Genomic DNA, 24,125 nt, shown 5'->3' on the forward strand with positions numbered 1-24,125 from the left:
GTTCTTGACTAATAAGGAGATCAGGAGTTATGGGGAAAAGGAAGGAGAATGGAGATGAAAAAAATATCAGCCATGATTGAATGGTGGAACAGACTGAATGGGTTGAGTGGCCTAATTCTGCTCCTACGTCTTATGATCTTATGATGTATTTAGCATGGTCAGAACTAATAGTTGCCTTCATTTGATTACATAGCAGCTTCTTTTGAGAGAAGTCATATAGATATATTTCCCTGGGCTGCATTCAAATCTGCTGGGGGTAAATTTCTTGATCATTATGAATAGCATAAAATTTTGCAATAGATTGAATTTTGCTGCAGACCAAACACTGTTTGGTTTTTCTTTCTTTTCAAAAACAGGTTTTCCTAACTTCCATATTTTCAGGCTATTCTTGTAGCCTTCCTATATTTCATAGCAGTGCCAGGCAATCTGTAACCCTTGGGCCACATCAGGGGATATTTTGTTGACTGTTGCCCATATTCAGCATTGCCAGATTTTGCCAGTTTCCGTCCGAGTAGCTTTTTTCCTACTGGTATTACTTAGTGTTACGCATGTAAAGCAAGAAGAGCACATGAAGTGAGTTGTATGTTGATTACACATAACATTGACTGTGAGAGCCTTGCACTCCCTCTGTGTCCAATCAAAGTGCACTGAGTATGATGCAATTATGTCAGCTTCTGGCTGTATTGCAGCTTGGGACAGCTCCTGCTCCTTCCAAGACCACAAGAAACTACAAAGGGTCGTGAATGAAACACAGCCCATTGCTCAAACAAGCCTTCCGTCCATTGACACTACCTACACTTCCTGCTGCCTCAGAAAAGCAGCTGCATAGTTAAGGACCCCACACACAGCAGGCATACTCTCTTCTGCCTCTTTCTGTTGAGAAAAAGATACATACCAAGACGAGCTGCCATTAGACTTTTGAATGGATCTACTTCGCATTAAGTTGATCTTTCTCTACACCCTAGCTATGACTGTAACATTACATTCTGCACTCTCTCCTTTCCTTCTCTGTGGATGGTACGCTTTGTATAGTGCACAAGAAACAATACTTTTCTCTGTATGCCAATACATATGGCAATAATAAATCAAAGTGTAAATAGTTCTTTTGTTTTTACTATTTGAAGATGATGATGGTTCTATTAATGTATGAATGATTAAACATTTTCCATGACTCCTAATGAAATGTTTGACATTATTGAATGTATTTCATCTTAATGATGTGGTCATGGTTCGTGCACATTTCCGATTTCAAACTTGCAGCCCACTGAGATGAAGGAGGGCCACTCGTGGCACACTCAGTAGTCCAGGTTGCATATCACTGTTCGAGCGAGAGTGTTTTTACTTGTACAGATGTTTAAGTAAAATTGTAGTGTGCCAGCAAATAAATAAAAAACACTCTTCAATTAAATTCACCCAGTGGTTTTACCACATGTTGTCATATAATTCATCTTGACTCCAAAAAGTGGCAGGAAGATGTTCCCTAATTTTGACTTAGATGTTAGATGCTGAGTAAACTGTATTAAATAATAAAATAAGAACTGAAACTAGAGGTAACAAACATTTTTTGCAGTAGTTGTTGAACTAAGTTAGCTCTTTGTCTAGTTGACAAATGATAATTAGCTTGAAACTAGCATAGATCATCAAATCTCAAAACTCGTATGGTTTCTGTTGCATCCGACAATTACAGTCATTGCAGATCTTTGCCAAACTACTGAACACATCTAAGTAAAATTAAAATTGTATTTGTGTTGTCGCGTAACAGCATGTAATTTAATACCAGAAAAAAACTTCAAAACATTACATTGATTAGAAAATATCATTGAGTATGTTGTTCAATTCATCTCACAGTAGAACTGAGTCATTTTAATTATTTTAAAGAGAGGCAGCCTACACAAAATGGGTGGAATAGCTTATGTGCTGTAGAAGTCAATGGGTGAAAAATTTATTTGTCTTGCCTCTATTGCCAGTGAGAAAGGAGAATTTGGCATCCAGCCAAAGCTCCGTTCACGGCAGCAGCACTGGAGAATCCTAGCCACAGGTGAGGTTGGAGGTTTCTGGTGTCAATTGCAGAGCACTGCTTCCAGCATACGCAGGTGTGAGCTAGAAAGGGTGAATTCTTGGTGGGCTGATTCAATGCATAAATACAAAAATTGGCTAATGAATCTGACGGGAACTCCTTCCTTATTTATTCCTGAAACATGTGTTAAGAGACAAAATGGGCTGTTCCAGGGTTACTTAAAAGGCCACTCAACAGGTTGCAGCTGAGATCCTTTTGATTTACTTGTACTCAGATCAAGTTGGTAGAAGCTTTATGAGTTGCTGGAGAAATGTGAAAATTTCTGTTGACCACAAAAAAGCTGAAGAATTAAATACCTTTGATAAATATGGAGGTACTTGCAAACATGAGTAGGACCAGGAGAAGATGAGATACAGAAGGGGAGAAGAAGAGAGAAGGAGGATGCTCCTTAGAAAGCACTATCCCAAGGGGATGAGCCTGGAGCCATGCCTTAGGAGTCTTCAATTTTTTTCTCAGCATATAATAGTAGAGTTTTATCACTTCCTTCACATATACCTAGATCCTCACTGTGTGAGCAAACCCTGCCCCTGCTAATGAAGATTACCATCACTCATCCATTTTTACAACTAGTTCTTTCCAAGTAGCAGCTGGTGACATTAATCTCTCAGTTCACTCTCCAGAGAAATATCTGGGAGGTGACAAAGGCACTGTGCACGAGGAGAGAGGCTTCATCCTCTTCTCCTCGAGGAAGGGAGACCAGGCTGCAAGAGTACATAGTTTTGCCAGGACGACGGTCGTCTTGATATTGCAGGACACCATCGAGTCTGCACGTATGACTCTGTGGCTCCCCCATATTAATGGAGAGTGATACTACAATCATAAGGGCTATCACTCAATAAATGATGTGGAGATGCCGGCATTGGACTGGGGTAAACACAGTAAGAAGTCTGACAACAGCAGGTTAAAGTTTATTTGATAGTAAACCCACAAGCTTTCGGAAGCGCTGTTCCTTCGTCAGGTGTGTGCAGGATAAATGCACAGGGGATATGTGACGATAACCAAAAAATATTTAACAGTAAATACATGTATGATGCTTTCATACTTAAACCGACTGTCTTCGCGCATCTAGGCAAACGGGATGGCTGCTCAGAGTCAAGGGATATTCCTTCCACACATGTTCTTAACCTCCTTCCACAAGCACCCCATATGAGGTCAGAGAATGGCATGCCCTATTGAGAACTGAGACCCTTTCCCATGATACATTTATCTGTGTCTGGATGGCAGCAGCCAAGTATCTTTTGACTTCTGTCATGACATGTTACTGAATTGCTTCAACAGTCAAGAAGCAATTCCATAAGATTTGATTTGATTTATTACTGTCACACATATTAATATATATGTGATAATAATAAACTGTTGTTTCTTGCGTGCTTTACAGACAAAGCATACCGTACTTAGAGAAGGAAAGGAGAGTGTGCAGTATGTAGTGTTACAGTCGTAGTTAGGGTATAGAGAAAGATCAACTTAATGCAAGGTAGGTCCATTCGAAAATCTGATGGCAACATGGAAGAAAATGTTCTTGAGTTGGTTGGTAAATGTCCCCAGACTTTTGTGTCTTTTTCCTGACGGAAGAAGGTGGAAGAGAGAATGCCTGGGATGCACGTGGTCCTTAATTATGCTGGCTGCTTTTCCAAAGCAGTGGGCAATGTAGACAGTGTCATTGGATGGGAGGCTGGTTTGCACGATGGACTGGGCTTCATTCATGACCCTTTGTAGGCCTGATGTGGGTATGCCGGCGTTGGACTGGCGTAAACACAGTAAAAAGTCTGACAACACCAGGTTTTAGTCCAACCTATTTATTTGATAATATACTCACAAGCTTTCGGGGTTAGCCCCTTCGTCAGGTGAATGGAGAGTTCTAGCCTCAGACAGAGCATATAAAGCACAGACAGTTTAGAGATTACTGATTAGAATGCGAATCTTTACACCTAACCTGCTGTTCCAGACCTGAAGTGGCTGATAATGTGAGTGGAAGGAGCACTGATCACAGTTTAAAGAGATGTGTATTGTCTCCAGACAGTATAGTGAGTGAGGTTTTGCAAACCCAGGCAAGTCACGGGGGTTACAGATAGTGCGACATGAACCCAAGATCCCTGTTGAGACCGTCCTCATGTGTGCGGAACTTGGCTATCAGTCTCTGTTCAGCAACAGCAGAGTCGCTGAACAGAGACTGATAGCCAAGTTCCACACACATGAGGACGGTCTCAACAGGGATCTTGGGTTCATGTCGCACTATCTGTAACCCCCGTGACTTGCCTGGGTTTGCAAAACCTCACTCACTATACTGTCTGGAGACAATACACATCTCTTTAAACTGTGATCAGTGCTCCTTCCACTCACATTATCAGCCACTTCAGGTCTGGAACAGCAGGTTAGGTGTAAGGATTCGCATTCTAATCAGTAATCTCTAAACTGTCTGTGCTTTATATGCTCTGTCTGAGGCTAGAACTCTCCATTCACCTGACGAAGGGGCTAACCCCAAAAGCTTGTGAGTATATTATCAAATAAATAGGTTGGACTAAAACCTGGTGTTGTCAGACTTTTTCCTTTGTAGGCCTTGGACAGAGCAGGAGCCATACCAAGCTGTGATACAACCAGAAAGAATACTTTCTATGGTGCATCTGTAAAAGTTGGTGTGAATCGTAGCAGACATGCCAAATTTCCTTAGTCTTCTGAAAAAATAGATGCACTGGGGGGGCTTTCTTAACTGTAGTGTTGGCATGGAGCGATCAGAACAGGTTGTTGGTGATCTGGCCACTTGAAAACTTGAAACTTTCAACTATTTCTACTTTGTCTCCATTGATGTAGACATGGGCACATCCTCCAAGTTGATGATTATCTTCTTCATTTTGTTGACATTGAGGGAGAGATTATTGTTCATCAGATTCTCTATCTCATCCTTTTGCTCTGTCTCATTATTTTTAAAATTCGATCCACTACAGTGGTGTCATCAGCAAATTTGAAAATCGAATTGGAGAGGAATTTGACCACACAGTCATAGGTGTATAAGGAGTATAGTAAGGGGCTTAGGACACAGCCTTGTGGGGCACCGGTGTTGAGGATGATCATGGAGGAGGTGTTGTTGCCTATCCTTACTGATTTTGGTCTGTGGGTTAGGAAATATCGGAGCCAGTGGCAAAGGGAGGCGTCGAGCCCCAGGCCAGAGTTTGGAGATGAGTTTCGTACAGATAACGATGTTGAAAGCTGAGCTGTGGTCAATAAATAAGAGTCTGACATAAGTGTCTTTATTAACTAGATGTTCCAGGGTTGAGTGGAGGGCCAGGGATATGATACTTGCTGTGGACCTGTTGCGGCAGTAGGCAAAACTGTAGTGCATCCAGGCAATCTGGGAGGTCAGAATTAACATGTGCTGTGGCTAACCTTTTGAACAATTCATATTGATGCATGTCAGAGTCACTGGACGATAGTCATTAAGGCACACTGCCTGGCTTTTCTTTGGTACCAGGATGATGGTCATCTTCTTAAAGCTGATAGGGGCCTTGGATTGGTGTAAGGAGAGGTTAAATATGCCTGAGTTTACCCCTGCCAGCTGATCCGCGCAGGACCTAGTGCTTATCCAGGCACCCCATCCAGGTCAATTGCTTTTCATGGGTTGATTTTTGAGAAAGCTGCTCTGACGTCTGCACTGGTGACTTCAGATACAGGTTCGTCTGAGGCTTCTGGGATGGAGGTGTGCTCTTGCTGACCAGTTGCTCAAAGTGGGCATAAAAATATATGCACTTCTGGTTGTTCACCTCTCTATAATGATTACATCAGTGTTGGCCGTGGCAGTGCATGTTGCACGTTGATTTTTTTTCTTTATCTCTTTCTAGTCTGCTTATGTTCATTGATCTAAAAAAATCAGTGCCAACCTGCAGTAGTCCTGGTATCTGACATATACTGATATGATGAGAAGAGGGGCTGCAGCAACTCAATAAAATCAGTGGAAATTGCAAACTTTTTAAATTTTTGTAGTCAATGAAGTTGCACTTCAAAAAATAAATTGCAGCCAATAGATAATTTTATGGTGTTACAATTTAGTTTTGCCTCCGTTATTTGTTCTTTTCACAAAAGAATGTTGAATTCCTTCTGAAGTTGTTAGAATCTTTTGTACGTAAAAATTCCTCGAATTATTTCTTCGGAGATGCACATTATTTAAAGTAGTGGTTTCAGGTTTAAATTATGAGGGTAGATTGCATAAACTTGACATATATTCCCTTGCATTTAAATGATTGAAAAATTAACTAACCAAGGTGTATGAAGTGATAAAGGGATTTGATAAGGTCGATACAAAGAAACTATTTCCTCAGCTGGGGGAAATCAGAGCAAAAGGAAGTAGTCTTAAATTTAGAGCTGGGCCAATTAAGAGTAAAATCAGGTGATATTTTTGTCCAGTGGAAATCTGGAACTTGCTCCTCCAAAATTATTGGACACTGGATCAATTAAAATTTTCAAAACTGAAATTGGTGAATTTTTGTTCGGTAAAGGTATCAAGGGATAATGAGTAAAGGTATGTAAATGGAATTTAAGTGCATAATCGCCTGTTCCAATTCCTATGTTTTCCAAAATGCTTCAGTTTGACATGAAAGTTGCAGATTATAACAAAATCTTTGAACATTTGGACATCATATAGCCATTTTTCAGCTACTGAAGCAAGTCCAATTCTTCAGTTCCATTTGAACAATGTGACTGGTTGACAGCCACTGCTGTATGGTCCTGATAATAGTTCTATGCTCTGTGTACACTAGATGCCTCCACATCTCCAAGCGGTACGACTCACCAACCTATCACAAGTTTTTGAATCCTTTAAATTATGGTCATAATTTAAATTGCTGATAAAAGATATTTCATAGACTCCACTGATGGTTCTGTGGGTATGTTTTGAAGTATTGAACCAGGAAGATCATAAATTTCCAACTTTGAAATTTGGTCTGTATTGACTTAAATTATCTCAGCCAAAGCAACAGTAATAACCCCTGCTGAAAAGTTTGTGGGTGTATATATTCTGATAACAGTTCAGGACAGGACTGGAATGTTGGCTGTGGAACTATTTGTCAACATAAATTCAGGAAGGATGATTAAGGAAAAATGAATAAATGTTTAACAAAACTCAAAGGTAATCATAAGCCACACACTGTTTTGCAGCAAAAGAGTTTCAAAACTTTCTGGAATGAGAATTATGCTGCTTCTCAGAAGTTGCTTAATAATGTTGCCTCATGACTCATTGCAACATCTTCATCAGCTGAGTCAATTTGCACGTCAACATTTCTTGACATGCTTATTTCAAAATTAAAAGTTGCAGCAAAACTGGGAATTTCATGGGTGTTGATTTGAATTGAATTTCCTGCCAAAGAGTTACTATTCAACAATGAAAATAGGTCACTGTGCATTTGGAGAATTGTTTGTTGCCAGGACAATGATTCATAGTTCACTTTTTTAAACACTTAAAAATGAAAAAATAAATCAGCTTTGACTTTATTGTTGTATGTGATAGCTTGCTTCTGACCTATAATTAGATCAGCTGAGTCTAGTCTATTTTCAGTCTTCAATTCTGCCCGTGAGAGTGAAAGAAGAACTGTTATGCTGAACAGAGTTCAGTATATATATCCACAGTGAGAAACTATAGTTTCATAATCATAGTTGCTTGCAAATATTATGCTTTTTGCATTTAGTCCACTTAATTAGTGGGTAGAGAACACTTGTTGATTTCCGATTAACATTGTTTTCTGCATTTGTTTACCTGGGTTTTGCTACCCTGCCAAAATATATTTCTAAGAGTTAGCCCAGTGAAAGAAAATATTTGTTTAGGATCATTAAGTCATCTCTAAAGGATGATGACAAATCCTAGCATTTTCTTTGCTGTGGGATAAGTGTGAAGGTATAGTTCACAGTTCTCAGTAATTCCTGTGTTGGTTTTGCAAATTAAAGAGAAATATTTCACAGGTTCACCACAACAATAATGGTGTAAGTATGTAGTTTCTAACTCCAAAATATTGGTACAAATATTGCCAGTTATGACATCAATAACTCAAGGATAGTTATTGTGATAGACCCATTGCCTAACCCAGGCAATGGGTCTATCACAATACTTCAAAACATACCCACGGAACCATCAGTGGAATCTCTGAAATATCTTTTATCAGCAATTTAAATTATGACCATAATTTAAAGGATTCAAAAACTTGTGATAGGTTGGTGAGTCGTACCGCTTGGAGATGTGGAGGTGCCTAGTGTATGCAGAGAGTAGACTATCTAGACCTATTGGATGACCAGTTTACAAAGAGACTGAAGGCTAGCAAGGAAGCTGTTACGCTACAATGCTCATTGGGCCACAATAATATGCAAGGCAGACAAGCCTACACAGCAAACATTACTTTCAATTTTTATGTCCAGGCATCCCAAACATCCAAACACACAGTCATTCACTGTACTTGCTGCTCATTGATGCAATCCAAAATAAATAAGTAAACCAAGTAAGAAGTCTCACAACGCCGGGTTAAAGTCCAACGGGTTTATTTGGTAGCACGGGTTTTCAGAGCATTGCTCCTTCATCAGGTGAGTGGAGAGTTGGGTTCATTAACAGGGCATATATAGACACAGACGCAATTACAAGATAGTGGTTAGAATGCGAGTCTTACAGGCAATCAAGTCTCTACAGCTGCAGACAATGCGAGTGGAGAGAGGGCTAAGCAGAGGTTAAAGAGGTGCGAATTGTCTCGCGTCAGGACAGTTAGTAATATTTCACAAGACAGGCCAAATGTTTACAGGTGGTCTGACATGAACCCAAGATCCCAGTTGAGGCCGTCCTCATGTGCGAAATTTGGCTATCAGTTTCTGTTCGTCGATTCTGCATTGTCATATGTCTTGAAGGCTGCCTTGGAGAACGTTTACCCGAAGATTAGAAGCTGAATGCCCTTGACTGCTGAAATGTTCCCCGACAGGAAGGAAACACTCCTGCCTGGTGATTGTCGAGCATTGTCCATTCATCCGTTGTCATAGCGTCAGCGTGGTCTTGCCAATGTACAATGCCTCGGGACATCCTTTCTTGCAGTGTATCAGGTAGGCAATGAAGTTAGTGTGAAATTCCTGTAGTCGCCACAGTCCGGCGCCTTTCGGGTCAACGCACCTAACCAGCATGTCTTTAAGAATGTGGGAGGAAACTGGAGCACCCAGAGGAAACCCATGCAGACACAGGGAGGATGTGCAAACTCCACACAGACAGTGGCCCAAGCTTGGAATTGAACCCAGGTCCCTTGCACTGTGAAGCAGTTATGCTAACCACTGTGCTACAAAGTCTACCTGAACTGAACTTGGACTTGAAAAGAGTAACTTGGATGAATTCAAGTTTATGGTTGGTATAATGTGAAGGTCAAACAGTCTGCATCTCAAGTACAGGCTATTTGCTGCACAAATATTGTTGAAATACTTGAGGAACCGCACTGCCTTCTCCATGTCCTGTAACAAGAACAGATGGGATGTAATTATTTGATTTGATTTGAATAGATTTGATTTGATTTATTGTTGTCACATGTATTAACATACAGTGAAAAGTATTGTTTCTTGCGTGCTATACAGACAACATGTACCACCGTTCATAGAGAAGGAAACGAGGGAGTGCATAATGTAATGTTACAGTCATAGCTAGGGTATAGAGAAAGATCAACTTAATGCAAGGTAAGTCCATTCAAAAGCCTAACAGTGGCAGGGAAGAAGCTGTAATGAGTCGGTTGGTACATGACTTCAGACTTTTGTATCTTTTCCTTAAAGGAAGAAGGTGGAACAGAGAATGACTGGGGTGCTTGGAGTCCTTAATTATGCTGGCTGCTTTGCCGAGGCAGCGGGAAGTATAGACGAATCAATGGATGGAGGCTGGTTTGCATGATGGATTGAGCTATATTCACGACCTTTTGTAGTTCCTTGCAGTCTTGGGCAGAACAGGAGCCATACCAAGCTGTGATACAACCAGAAAGAATGTTTTCTTTGGAGCATCTGTAAAAGTTGGTGAGAGCCGCAGCTGACATGCCAAATTTCCTTAGTCTTCTGAGAAAGTAGAGGCATTGGTGGGTTTTTTTAATTCTAGCATCGGCATAGGGAGACCAGGATATATTGTTGGTGATCTGGACACCTAAGAACTTGAAGCTCTCAACCTTTTCTACTTCATCCCCGTTGATGTAGACAGGGGCATTGACTTTACGCTTCCTGAAGTCGATGACAATCTCCTTTGTTTTGTTGGCATTGAGAGAGAGATTAATGTTGCCGCACCAGTTCACCAGACTCTCTGTCTCATTCCTGTGCACTGTCTCGTCATTGTTTGAGATCTGACCCACTACAGTGGTGTTATGAGCAAATTTGAAAATTAAATTGGAGAGGAATTTGGCCACACAGTCATACTATATAAGGAGTATAGTAGGGGACTGAGAACATAGCCTTTGGGGCACTAGTGTTGAGGATGATCATGGAGGAGGTGTTGTTGCCTATCCTTATTGTCTGTGGTTTGTGAGTTAGGAAGTTCAGGATCCAGTCGCAGAGGGAGGTGCCAAGGCCCAGGCCATGGAGTTTGGAGATAAGTTTTGTGGGATTAATAGTATTGAAGGCTGAGCTGTAGTCAATAAATAGGAATCTAACACAGGTGTTCTTGTTATCTTGGTGCTCCACGGTTGAGTGCAGGGCCAGGGAGATGGCGTCTGCTATGGACCTGTTGCGGTGATAGGCAAACTGTAGTGAACATAAGAACATAAGAAATAGGAGCAGGAGTAGGCCATCTAGCCCTTCGAGCCTGCCCCGCCATTCAATAAGATCATGGCTGATCTGTCGCTGCTCAGTTCCACTTTCCCGCCCTCTCCCCATAACCCTTAATCCCCTCTCTTATCAAAAACCCATCAACCCGCGTCTTAAAAATATTTAGCGAGGCAGCCTCCACCACTTCAACGGGCAGAGAATTCCAGAGATTCACCACCCTTTGAGTGAAGAAGTTCCTCCTCAACTCCGTTCTAAACCGCCCCCCTTTTATCTTGAGGCTGTGCCCCCTAGTCCTACTGTCTTTTTTGAGCGGGAAGAGTCTCTCCACCTCTATCCTATCCATCCCATTCATCATCTTATACGTCTCAATGAGATCTCCCCTCATTCTTCTAAAGTCTAACGAGTACAAGCCTAGTTTATTCAGCCTCTCCTCATAGCTCAACCCCCTCAACTCTGGTATCAGCCTAGTAAACCTCCTCTGCACTCCCTCCAAGGCCAAAATATCTTTGCGCAGGTGCGGCGCCCAAAACTGCACACAGTACTCCAGCTGCGGCCTCACCAATGCCCTATACAGTTGCAGCAAGACCTCCCTACTTTTATACTCAATCCCCCTCGCTATGAAGGCCAGCATCCCATTCGCCTTCCTGACCACCTGCTGCACCTGCAAGCTGGGTTTTTGCGACTCATGCACAAGGACCCTGAGGTCCCTCTGCACCGTCGCCTGCTGCAGTTTTTCGCCCCGTAATAGTCCTTCCTACCATTCTTCCTACCAAAGTGGACCACCTCACAGTTGCCAACATTAAATTCCATTTGCCATTTCCTGGCCCATTCGCCCAGCCTATCTAGATCCTTCTGCAGACTCTCCACACCCTCCGCACAATTTGCCGTTCCCCCAATCTTGGTGTCATCAGCAAATTTCGACACCCTACACTCGGTTTCCTCCTCCAGATCATCTATATAAATGGTAAAAAGCTGAGGCCCCAGCACCGACCCCTGGGGCACTCCACTAGTCACCATGGATCCAGATAGTCCAGAAGGTTGGAATTGATTCGTGCCATGACTATCCTTTTCGAAGCACTTCATAATGATGGATGTCAGAGCCACTGGTCGACAGTCATAAAGGCATACTGCTTGGTTTTTCTTAGGTACTGGGATGATGGTTGTCTTCTTGAAGCAGATAGGGACCTCAGATTGTTGTGAAGAGAGGTTGAAGATGTCTGCGGATACTCTCGCTAGCTGATCTGGGTGTGATCTAAGTGCTGGGCTGGGTACCCCATTTGGACCAGTTCCTTTCTATGGCTTGGCCTTCAAGAAAGCTGCTCTGACATGGGCAATGGTGACCCCAGATACAAGTTCATCCAGAACTTCCTGGGTGGAGGACACGCTCTTACTGACTTCTTGCTCAAAACGGCTGTAGAATGCACTGAGCTCATCAAGGAGGGGTGCATTGGAGCCGGCGATTTTACATGCCATGCATGCAATTTTAGATTTTACATAATTAGTATGCAGGTTTACTTATACATTTGGGTATTGTGTTTTCATTACATAAAGTATGAAATACTTACAATTAGTGAATGGAGATATTGATGTAGAATATGTTAGGCTAGAGTTTCTGCTTTGTGCACAATCAATAATTCTATCACATTGCACCCAAAATCACATTTTTTGAAATGTTTCTTCTGTTTTTCTGCTTAAAGTTATTTGCAAATCGCCAAGCAAAAAAATCTTTCATGAACCAGCATAATCAAGAAATGTTTTAAAATGAAATTTTCAAAAGATTGCTTTAAAAATATATTTAAGAATGATATCCTGTAGAATTTGGTTTCATCTAAAAATAGGTTTATCACAAAGAATAGGAAAATTAAATTAATGTCAATCTAGCACCTGAGAGTAACCTGATTTTAAATCCCTCAAAGTGATTTTTGTATGAAATATATAGAAAACTATTGTCTAGTTTGATTGCTGTAAGTAGTAAGTTCCCTTCGTAATTTTATTTAAACCTTTTTAAATGTTCTTATGCCCAAAATACCATGTTAACCTTTTGCAGCCTCCTTCACAGGCCAGCAAATGAGTGCAAATAGGGGAAAAACAATGATGTTGAATTCATTTTGAAGTTGTGGGCAGTTTTTTTGGCAAAGCCTGCTTCTAGCATGATGTTTTTGAAGCCAGCTTGGAAAACTCGAGCTGTGCCAGTGCAATTTGTACTTGGAATTCTGTGATCGTTTGCCTAGATTGCACCAATATCAGAAGAATTGCCCCAAAATAACTCCAGGCAACACTAAATTGTGATATAATAAATATACTGCTTATTGGATGTAGTGCAGTCATTCAGCTTCCTTAGGGCCAGATCCTTCCGGAACTTATCTTTGGTAGATTGGCAGATAGACTGCTCATACATTGCTCATGCTTATTATTGGAAGGGCGGCCACCTGTTCCACTTCTGTCCCTGTTTATTGCATTTTGGCCTTTAAACATCGTGTGATCTAATTAGGACAGCCCTCAAGAGCCACCTGGCAATACATTCATCAATGTGACTGAACATTTACTTACTTTCATTCATTGCTGTAAAAAGTAACACTTCAAAGCCTGTTCTATTTCTGTCCTTGTCAACCTTGTTCAGGCAAGAACATGTTTGTTCTTTAATGCTGTTTCTCAAATCATAAAATTACTTGCTGTTATTCTTTCAAGCCATTCACATAGTTGACCCCAAATAAATGTGTATCATTGCTTTGCTTCCCAAATTGGAAGATTTCCTTACATTTTCATTCACAGTCAAAATGTTTTTTTGAAGAATATTTGTAGCTAAGACTTCAGTATCTTGTTGTGTAAAGCAAGACAAGTAGAATCTTGGTAACCTCTAACCTGTTGCTTAATTTTTCTCTCTGTCCCAACTAAGCAATGCTTAATACCCAGGCAGTAAAGACAAAATCTACCTTGTATCCTCTTCATTTCCCTAATACTTTGATTAATTAAGAAGCCATAGTGCAGTATTATTCCAGATTCAAATTAGTGGACATTAGTACAATATTGTTATATTCATTTCCATTCGCTATTTTCTTGACAAATCCATGAATAGGATGGGAATAGAGGGATATGATTTCCAGAAGGGCAGGGGGTTTTAGTTCAGTCAGGCAGCATGGTCAGTGCCGGCTTGGAGGGCTGAAGGGCCTGTTCCTGTGCTGTAATTTTCTTTATTCCTTGCTCTTTATAGAGATATCTAATTTTTAAATTGTGAAGGAAAAAAAATTTTGAGTAGAAAGCAAGAAATACAGAATGTTACCATAGTAACTCTTAAAGCTTGCAGCTTTACTTACTATAATCCTTTAAACAATCTGCCTTTAAGGTTACGAGCATACAGAAATACTGCAACAATCAAGTCATTCCAATCTGTTATATCTGTTACTTAGCTATTGAAAGGAGGTTGCGTACAGTATTGTACAATACAAATTTGAAACCTAGGACAGGATTCTCGCCCTGCACACAGATACAGGTGCTCGCATGGGTTTCCTCCAGGTGCTCTGGTTTCCTCCCACAGTCTGAAAGATGTGCTGTTTAGGTGCATTGGCCATGCTAAAATTCTCCCTCAGTGTACGCGAACAGGTGTTGGAGTGTGGCAATTAGGGGATTTTCACAGTAACTTCATTGCAGTGTTAATGTAAGCCTAACTTGTGACTCTAATAAATAGACTTTAAACTTAGGTGTGCATGACAGACATGCTGCTTTGCCGGTACTATCCCACCACTGGGTAGCTTTCCTGTTCACAGATGACAGATTGCCAATTAAGTGCAGGTAAATGGCTTTTAAAATCTATAGTCAGAGGCCAATTTGAATTTTCTAGTGTGTCTCTGGGAAGGCATTGGGAACAAGGCCTGCTTTCAGGACATGGCCTCTCAGTGACAAACTGGGATGAATAGGGCAGTGCTCATGATCCCATGCCATGTGAGGTACAATCAGCTGGGAGTGTTTCTTTTGAAATTGGCCAAATAGTGGCCAGAGGGTGGGCCCTTGAGGCTGGATAGGGGCTGATAGGAGGCCTTCCAGCTCGGAAGAATCAGCAGCTTACCTTTTCAGGTGAGGGAGAGAGAGAGAGACCTCCAATTTGAAGCACCCTCTCTTTAACTTTTTAAACTGTTGAAATAAAAAATGGAATTAGCAGCTGGGCTATTATTTTGGAAGAACCCCCTCCTTCAGGATGGTCAGGCATTTGCAAAAGGCCTCAAAGCCAGTTTGGAGCAAACATCAACATTTACAAGTTTCATGCATTTAAAAAATATTCAGCCTTTCTATACATACTACGAAAGTGAATGACCTTAACTTTCCGCACGATATACTCCATCTGCAACCTTATTGCCTACTCGCTGAACCTATCTATGTCTCTTCACAGCCTCTTTTTGTCCTTCTCACAGCTTACCCTTCTAGATTTGTATGGTCAGCAAATTTAGATGTGATACTCTAGGACTGCTTGGTAACTCATTGTAAATAGCTAAGGCCCCAACATTGATCTTTGTGGTACTCCATTAGGAGTGCAAACTTGAAAATTTCCTGTTTATGCATACTTTGCTTTTTTTGCACTAACTAATCCTATATCTGTGCTAATGTTAACCAACTACAATACATTTGTCAAATCAATTTGCTTTCATAAAACCATGTTGATTTTGATCATAATAAGCCAAATCTTCTGATCTCCCAATCATCAGAGACAGAATGCATGACTGAAAATATGTGTCAGTATGCTAAGGATGTCCTGCTGTGCAAACCTACCTGGGAATTGCTCGGAAGCTTAAACTTCCATTGGGCAATTGCCTTGCTCCCTGAGACTCCCTGCAAAAGCCTCTGGCTCTGAGTTAGAGTCAGAAATGATGGACACTTCCACAGTACTTATTTAAATAATTGCTCAGGAAATGTTAGACAGATTAATATCTAGTCTAACACTTGGGCAACTACACAGCTGATCCTCTGACTGTTCTTTGACCACCCAATTTCTCCCTGACTGCAGCTCTGACACAAGCCCCGGGCTCCCTTCCATAATCACCCAACTTGCCCTGTAATTATGCAGCCACCCCAGTAATTCAACCGACTACCTTCCAACTACCCCTGACCACCTTATTACCACCCCGACCTGGCCCAAGTAACCCTGCCCCAAGAAACCTGACTACCACCTGCATCTCCCCCTCTCCCCGGGCTTGACATGACTGCTCTCCTGACCTAACCCAACTACTCCCTGTCCTGACCCAATTGTTCTGCAACTACCTGACTACCAACCTGGCCCACTACCCCATCCATCCAACCAGTTTTATGTTTTTACTATTAGAGTACTAATTAACCCTGCCTCATTGAAGAAAAATAGATCTAAAGTAGCTTTATCCGTAATCGATTCCATGAACATATTGCTTCTAGAAATGATCACAAAAGCAATCTACAAATTCATCTTCCGGACCACCTCTTCCAATTTGATGGTCAATACATATGAAGATTAAAGCCCCATAATTATTACATTGCCTTTGTTACAAGCTCCAAATATTTATTACTTAATGCTCTGTCCAATGGTGTAACTACTGTTAACGACCTAGAAACTATTCCCACCAGTGTTCACTGACATGTGTGATTCCTAATCTCCAACCAGGCTGACTCTACTTCCTGATCTTCTGAGTGAAGATCCTTTCTCACTACTGTTCTGAAGTCATCCTTTACTATCAAGGCTACTCCTCCTCCTTTTCCACTTACCTGGATCTTTGAAATATTGTGTAGCATGGAATATTTATTTCCCAAACTACTTATTATGTCTTATTATGAATGTTTCACACAAATTTTATTTGTTACTACAATGATTTGTATGGATCTTAATTGCCGAAACACTACCACTGTTAAACTCTCTGTCCCTTCCTATCCAACTCTGCTTGTCTTTACCCAAGTCGCCACACTGCAAGTTGCCTCACGTTTTTTTTTTGATTTTTAAATTTCTCTTTGACTGACCTCCCTCCCCTGCCCCAATCTTTTAGTTTTGTGTCCTGTGCATGATCTAGTTACACAAGTTGTCAGGAATTGGATCCCGTTCTGGTTTACGTGGGGTCCACCCCAATAGAATATCTTCCTCTTCCTTGAGTAAGGGTGTTGGTGCCCATGAATCAAAACTCCTTCTTCCCAAATCACTCTTTGAGCCCTGTGCTTAATTCTCTAATCTGCTTTACCCAATTGGCATGTGGCTCAGGTAACAATCCAGACATTATTACATTTCAGATTCTGTGTTTTAATTTGGACCCTAGATCCTCAACCTCTCTTAACGGACCGTCATTCCTATTTCTGTCTATGTCATTGGTTCCTGTGTAGACCATAACAACTGGATCTTTTCCCTTGCACTCCAAATTCATTCCCAGCCATATGGGGAAATCATTCATCCTGGCACTGGTGGACAACGTAAGCTTCAGAACTCCCAGTAGCTGTTGCAGGGAATATATCCATCTCCCTGACAGTACTGTCTCCTATTCCTACTGTATGCCTTTTCACTCCATCCACTGACCAAGGACAATCAAATAAATCAGTTGGACTTAAACCTGGTGTTGTCAGACTTTTTACTGTGTTTACCCCAGTCCAACTCCGGCATATCCACATCAAGGCATCTTGTGCCATGGTCAGTTTGCTCAACCAACTTCCAATCCTTGTTTTCATCAACACAAGTAACAAATACCTCACACATGTTGGTCAAAGCCAAGGGTTGAGGCTCCTTTGTTACCATATTCTGGATCCCCATAATCTGCCTGACTCTCAATCACATTCTCCTATCCCTCAGCACTAACCAACTTTAAAGTTCTATGTAATTTGAAGTGACTATCTCACAGGACAAAGTGTTTAGGTGACTCTGCTCCTCCCTGATGCCCCACAATGCCGTCAGTTTAGAATTCAGTTCAGCAATTCTGAGCCAAAGTTGCTCAACCTGCAGATGCTTGCTGTTGATATGCTTATAAAGGATCACAATGTTCTGCATAAACTCCTACATGCTGTAGTTACAGCACCTGCCCTGCCATGTCGGTCTAACAATCTTATTTATTTATTTGATTACTTAACTAAATTTCATGTAGTTAGTTAAAGTAATAGGAAGTTAAAGTGTTGTAGCTTGGAAACAAAAGTGTAATATTCGCCAGCTGCTGGAGAAAAACAAAAGAATAAAAAAAAAGTACCTCATCCCCCTTCTGCACCAAAAACACCAATACCTGGAAGTTCCTATCCAAGTCATTCATTATCCTGACTTGGAAATATATTACCATTCCTTCGCCGTCTCTGGGTCAAAATTCTAGAACTCTCTACCTTACAGCACTGTGGTATACCTATACCACATCAATTACAGCAGTTCAAGAAGACAGCTCACCACCAACTTCTTGAGGGCAATTAGGGATGGGCAATAAATGCTAGCCTAGCCAGTGAAGCCCACATCCCATGAATGAATAGTAAAAAAAAATCCCACTTGCACCAAATTCCTGACTTTGCACTCGCTTCACAAAGCTCTCTGCTGTAGCAAATTCTGCTTACTTATATACAGAGCTTATGGCTTGCACCCAATTTACAATTGCTACATCAACTTCCTGCTACACTAATTAATCCTTTTTCAGGCGGTCTTCAGTCACTTGCCAGAAAGCTACTACTGCCAGGCACTTTGTTAACTAGGTATCTTAACTAGTTGCAGGCTTGTTTGTGGTTTTAAAATTTTAAATCAGATTGTGCTCATCTAAATTAGTTTGAGAAATATCTACTACCCACTTGCACCAAATTCCCAAGAGCTTGGTATGCTCCTGCTCTGCAAGAAACTACAAAAGGTCGTGAATGTAAGTAACCCAATCCATCACACAAACCAACCTCCCATCCATTGACTCTGTCTATACTTCCTGCTGCCTTGGAAAAGCAGCCCATGTGACTTTAGTTTTTGTACTAGTCTGGCATTGATCGAAGATTGGCTAGCTAACAGGAAACAAGAGACTCGGCATGAACCATTTCCTGGTTGGGAGGATATGATGAGTGGTATGTCACAAGGATCAGTGCTGGGTCTCAGCTTCTTACAATTTATATAAATGACTTGGCTGAAGGGACTGAAGGTGTGATTGCTAAATTTCCAGACAACACAAAGGTAAGTGGGGAAGTAAATTGTGAAGTGGACATAAGGAGGCTGCAGAGACAGATAGGTTAAGTGAATGGATGAAACTCTGGCAAATGGAATATAATATGCTCAAATGTTAAATGATCCATTTTGACAGAATAATAAAGAAGCCTACTGTCTATATGGTGATGGGTTGAAAAACTCAGGTGTAGAGGGATCTGGATATCCTCAGGTATGAATCGCAAACAGCTAGAACACCAAGTGCAACAAGTAATTAGGAAATCTAATAAATTGTCATCATTCATTGTGAGGGGAATTGATTACAATGGTAGGGAGGTTGTGCTTCAATTGTACAGAGCATTGGTAAGACCATATCTGGAGTATTATGTACAGTATTTGTTTCCTTAATCAAAGAAAGATGTAAACACATTAGAAACAGTTCAGAAAAGGTTTATTAGACGAATACCAGGAATAGACAGTTGTCTAATGAGAAAAGGTTGGACAGGTTAAGGGGGGTAATTCTCCCAAAAGTGCTGAATTGGTGGGAAGACTGGTCCAGATCACGACCGTTTTTTCAGTGCAGCTTCAGACCTGAATCTCTGCACTCTGTACAATGGAGAGGTCGCAATCGTGAATATCATTAAAAACTCAGGAGGGTGGGGCCTATTTGTGCCAGAGTTTGACAGCTCTGGAACTCCTGCATGCGCAGTGGCCCCGATCTGTCAGTCTCCTTGTTTGCTGGCCAGCTCAATCACTTTCCTGCCTGGGACCACCACAGTGCTGCCCCTCCAGTAGCCCCACCCACCCCAACAGTCGATCGTGGCCCCCACAACAATTCCTGGGCAAGGCCCAACTCCTTGCTCTGTCCTGGAGCACCCTGATGTCCAGCTGCACCCACCCCTCTCCTCCCTCCCAACTATCAGCAGCGATCCATTATCCCTCCACCCCTCTCACCCCAGCAGACGCCTCCCACTGACCCCTGCAGGGTCAGAACTCCCTCCAGGAGGCAGACCACCCACCCCCTTCTCTCCCCCTCCCCCCCCCCACCCCCCCACCACCACCACCACCACCACCACAACTACCTGCCCACCTCCACCCCCTCCCCCTGATAGCTGGCCTCCCTCCAACCCAGACCAATCCCCATGCAGTAGCAGTGGAACCCCCACTCCCACCAATCACCCCCAGGCCCTGCCCAAATTAGGCCCTGCCCCCTTGGCACTGCCCAATCTCAGTGGGTAGTGCCAAGATGTCCCCATGGGATGGGTACTTTGCCCCTTGGGCAATGCCAGGGGGCACAGACTGGCACTGCCAGGGTGCCCATGCCCAGAAGGCACCACTCCCCTCTGCCTGATCCCCTACAGGCCCCAGTTGCCCCCCTTCACTCCAGCAGGGTCTCCCGTTAGGGCCCCAAATGTGGGGAGCTACTCTAAATCCCGCTGGAGTGAAGTGCTCCTGCTGGGGTGGGCGATGCCGTGGAGCCCAGCAAGATACTTGCCAGGCCTGATAATGGCATGTAAAATGTTTCTAAAATACGTTAAAAATAGATTTGAATCACTTACCTCTTCTCGCCGGTTTCCAGCACGGTCCCAACTGTGACTGTTCTGCGGCTCTGCGACACACGTGCGTCAGGAACGCACGCGTGAATCCCGTGAAATGGCCGACACACAAATTTCCAGGTCGCAATGAATCGCCCTCTAATTTTCTGTCAACCAGAGTTTAGAAGAGTAGGAGGCAACCTGGTTAAAACCTTTAAGATCCTGAGGAGTATTGACATGATGGATATGCTTCCTCTTGTTGGAGAATCTAGAACTAGGGCTCACTGGTTGAAAAAGGGATTGTTCATTTAAGACAGAGATGAGAATTTTTTTTTCTAAGAATTGCAGGTCTGCCTCCTGGAAGAATTCTCTCCTTCAAAAGGCTGCGGAAGCAGAATCTTTGAATACTTTTAAAGCAGAGCTAGATAGATTATTGATTAACCTGGGGTTGAAAGGTTATTGAGGGTAGGCAGGAAGGTGGGGTTGAAGTTGCAATCAGATCAAGCATGGTCTTGTTGAATGTCAGAGCAGGCTTGAGGGGCCGAGTGGCCTCCAAATTTGTATGTTCATAAGATCTTTGTGAATGGTGCAGAAGACACAAGGACCTGTAGACTCACTCCTGATCTTCAGGAAACATAGGAGCATGAGCAGGCCATTCAGCCCCTCAAGTCTATTCTGAATTTCAGTGAGACTGTATACGATATGTGATCTGTATGTGCTGCTATTTCTTTTGGTCTTCTAGGAAGGTTCAATCCAATGATTGACTGCAGAAATGCACCTTTCACTGCAGGTCACAGGAACTACTCAAAATATACATATGCTGTCATTGTCAAGCTATTCTAACCAATCATAAAACACAAACAAAACCTTATTGTTAAGGAAAGTGGAGGGAGAATTACTCTAGTTGAGTAGTTTTTAAAAAGTTTTTCAACCTATTTTTGGAAACAGGGAAGCAATATAGGTTAGAGATCATTCAAAGTGTCATTCTGACACTTGATGGAGACTATCTCTGTGAAGCCACTTTTGTGATATCAATGAAAAAGATCAACTCCAGAGAAGCTCCAGACTAAAACTGTGGGTTTGACTTAAAACTGACCTCAGAGACAATCCAGTGCAACTTGACCCAGGACACCCTGCATGGTTTTTGGCATATGTATTATTTCCTTTCATTAAAAGAGGTTTACTTTAAACTGAAATACCTTGTCTAGAAACTTTTCTTATTAAAAAATATAACACAAGGTAGTACATAGAAATATTTTATTTCAAACTTCAAAGAATTATTACTTTTTTTGTCTCGTATGTTTAATATAGTTTATTTGCAACATGAGTTAAGTTGCGAACCTTGTGAGGGAGTGGGCCTGGAGTATGTTCCTAAATCTTTGGGAGCTGTTGAGAGGTAGGAATTTGCATCATGACAAAAGTTAATTGAAACAATTTTGTCCTATTTTCAAAATAGGTGGCACGCAGCGTCTTCCTCGTATTATAGGAGTATCACTGGCAAAGGAACTGATCTTTTCTGGACGAGTGCTTGACGGCGCTGAAGCAAAAGCAATTGGTCTGGTGAGTCACGCTGTGGAACAGAATGAAGCAGGAGATGCAGCGTATCACAGGGGATTATCTCTCGCAAAAGAATTTATACCTCAGGTACATTGATCTTTTAACATTTGATTTCTGGAATTAAAGGTTTAAAGGATTTTTCAGTTTTGTACATTTTATAAATATCTTAATACCACTGAAAAAACTGATCATTCTTATCAAAATTGTGATCTGAAAAACACGTGTGTGTGTGTGTGTGTGTGTGTGTGTGTGTGTGTGTACATGCTGTGCCATGATCCAGGGAATATGGCTTACCCTACAATTGATATGCCATTGGCTCAGTCCAATTTAAGAGACGCATATTGATTATATCTCATCACTGAGAGTTAGAAGATCATGAATTCAAGCAGTTTTCAGAATTTAGTTATATAATTTTGGCGGACATTTCAGTGTACTACTGAGGGAGGGAGGACTCTTTTGTTGCCCTTCAAATGAGATGTTACAAGATTAAGGGCAGGATTTTCCATAGCATGTTTTGTGGCTGCAGAAGTGGCTCACCGTTGGCCAGTGGTGAGATCATACGGTTCTACTGTTGTCAACAGGGCTTCTTATTGTTCGTACCCTCTGCTGCTAGGGAACCAGCAGCAGGAGGGTTGCTGTCAGTAAGACCAGAAGAGCTCACTGGCAGAAATGATCAGAAAATCCTGTCCAAATTGTCTGTCTGTTCAGGTGGGTGTATAATATTCCCTCAGCCAAATCTGATTAGTCATTCACCTAAGTGCTGGTTATTGGACTTACGTTTTGCATAAACTATTTGTAACGTTTGCCTACAGACTAACAGTGACTACATTCCAAAAATAATAAATTGGGTTTGGAACATCCTGCACATGAAGGGTGCTAAATAGATTTAAGACTCTTGATATGGAGCACCCCCCCCCCCCCCCCCCCCATCCCCACCCCCATCCCCACCCCACCATGTCCCTTTAAGGGTTGGGAAAGATTCAAAAAGTTAAATACACAGAATGTGACCCCCTTTGTGAATGTGCCTGTTACTTTTCTTTATGTTAGTGGATGTTGGGGCATCCTGATGTTCCACTTAGACAGATGGGCACTTGCACAGCATTTACAACACAGAAACTGGCAAGTTGAGTCAACAGTCAGTGTTTATGCTCTACGTGGGAGATTCCTCCAAAACCCCCAGAAAAGCATCTTTGCGGGTTGTCTCAACTACTTCTTGATTCTGAGTTCCCTATTGATAGCAAGTTGCATATTCTAACATATTTGGATAATAGGCTTCTCCTGATTTCCATATTGGATTTAGTAATGACTATCTTATATTTATGGCTCCATTTCCATACAAGTGGAATGATCTTCTTTACCGTTTTTAATATCATCCCTTTTCATAATCTTTAAAGACTTCAATCAGGCAAATCCTCAATCTTCTCCTTTCAAGTGTTGTTATAATTTTGGTTCTGAGATGTTAAGTTGAGGTCCCATTGACTTTTGAGGTGAATGTAAAATACCCCATGGCATTATTTTAATAAAAACCGGGAGACTACTCTGGTGTCCTGGCCAATGTTTACCCCTCAATCAACATTCACAAAAACACATTTTCTGATCACTTTCACATTGCTGTTTGTGGAAGTTTGCTGTGTGGAAATTGGCTGTGGTGTTTACTTTATTACAACATTATGATGAGCAATACTGTTCACAGTACTCAATTGTGGTCTAACCAAGGTTCCATACAAGTTTAATTTAACACTGTGTTTTTCAATTCTATCTCTCCAGAAATGAACCCATTCCTTTGTTTATGATGTTCCTTTTCTTTATGATGGCATGCTCCAGTGTGTGATAAAGCTTCAAACAATGATTAAAAATTTTTAACACTGTTTATTAAAATGGCTAATGTAAATCATGTGACCGTTAGCATTCTGAGCCATTTGGTCCTGAGGCTCAAGCAATTCCTAATTAAACATGGACATTTAAGATGCAAGATACAAATAAGATCAAGCCTTGGAGGAGGAGCTACACCTACTCCAATCAGCTTGGATCATGTAGATCAAGCCCAAGACAGGTGGTGAGAGCCCTGTCTTGTCAGCTTGGATCGGGAATGTCCCAACTTGTTGGGACTCTGAATTGGATTTAATTTGAC

The 24,125-nt window shown here is 41.7% G+C and overlaps 1 protein-coding gene across 3 annotated transcripts in view; it reads left to right on the forward strand.

Moving 5' to 3' along the window:
• Window positions 1-24,125, forward strand: part of auh (AU RNA binding protein/enoyl-CoA hydratase) — a 257,979-nt gene that overhangs the window by 208,427 nt on the left and 25,427 nt on the right. For all 3 annotated transcript variants that reach the window (XM_080188754.1, XM_080188753.1, XM_080188752.1), the window contains exon 7: window positions 21,894-22,081. In XM_080188754.1, the coding sequence (XP_080044880.1) occupies window positions 21,894-22,081 (188 nt within the window). The remainder of the gene's footprint in view (window positions 1-21,893; window positions 22,082-24,125) is intronic.

Source organism: Carcharhinus amblyrhynchos, chromosome 5, assembly GCF_965287045.1.
Source record: "Carcharhinus amblyrhynchos chromosome 5, sCarAmb.v2.hapA, whole genome shotgun sequence".
Classification (NCBI taxonomy): Eukaryota; Metazoa; Chordata; class Chondrichthyes; order Carcharhiniformes; family Carcharhinidae; genus Carcharhinus; species Carcharhinus amblyrhynchos.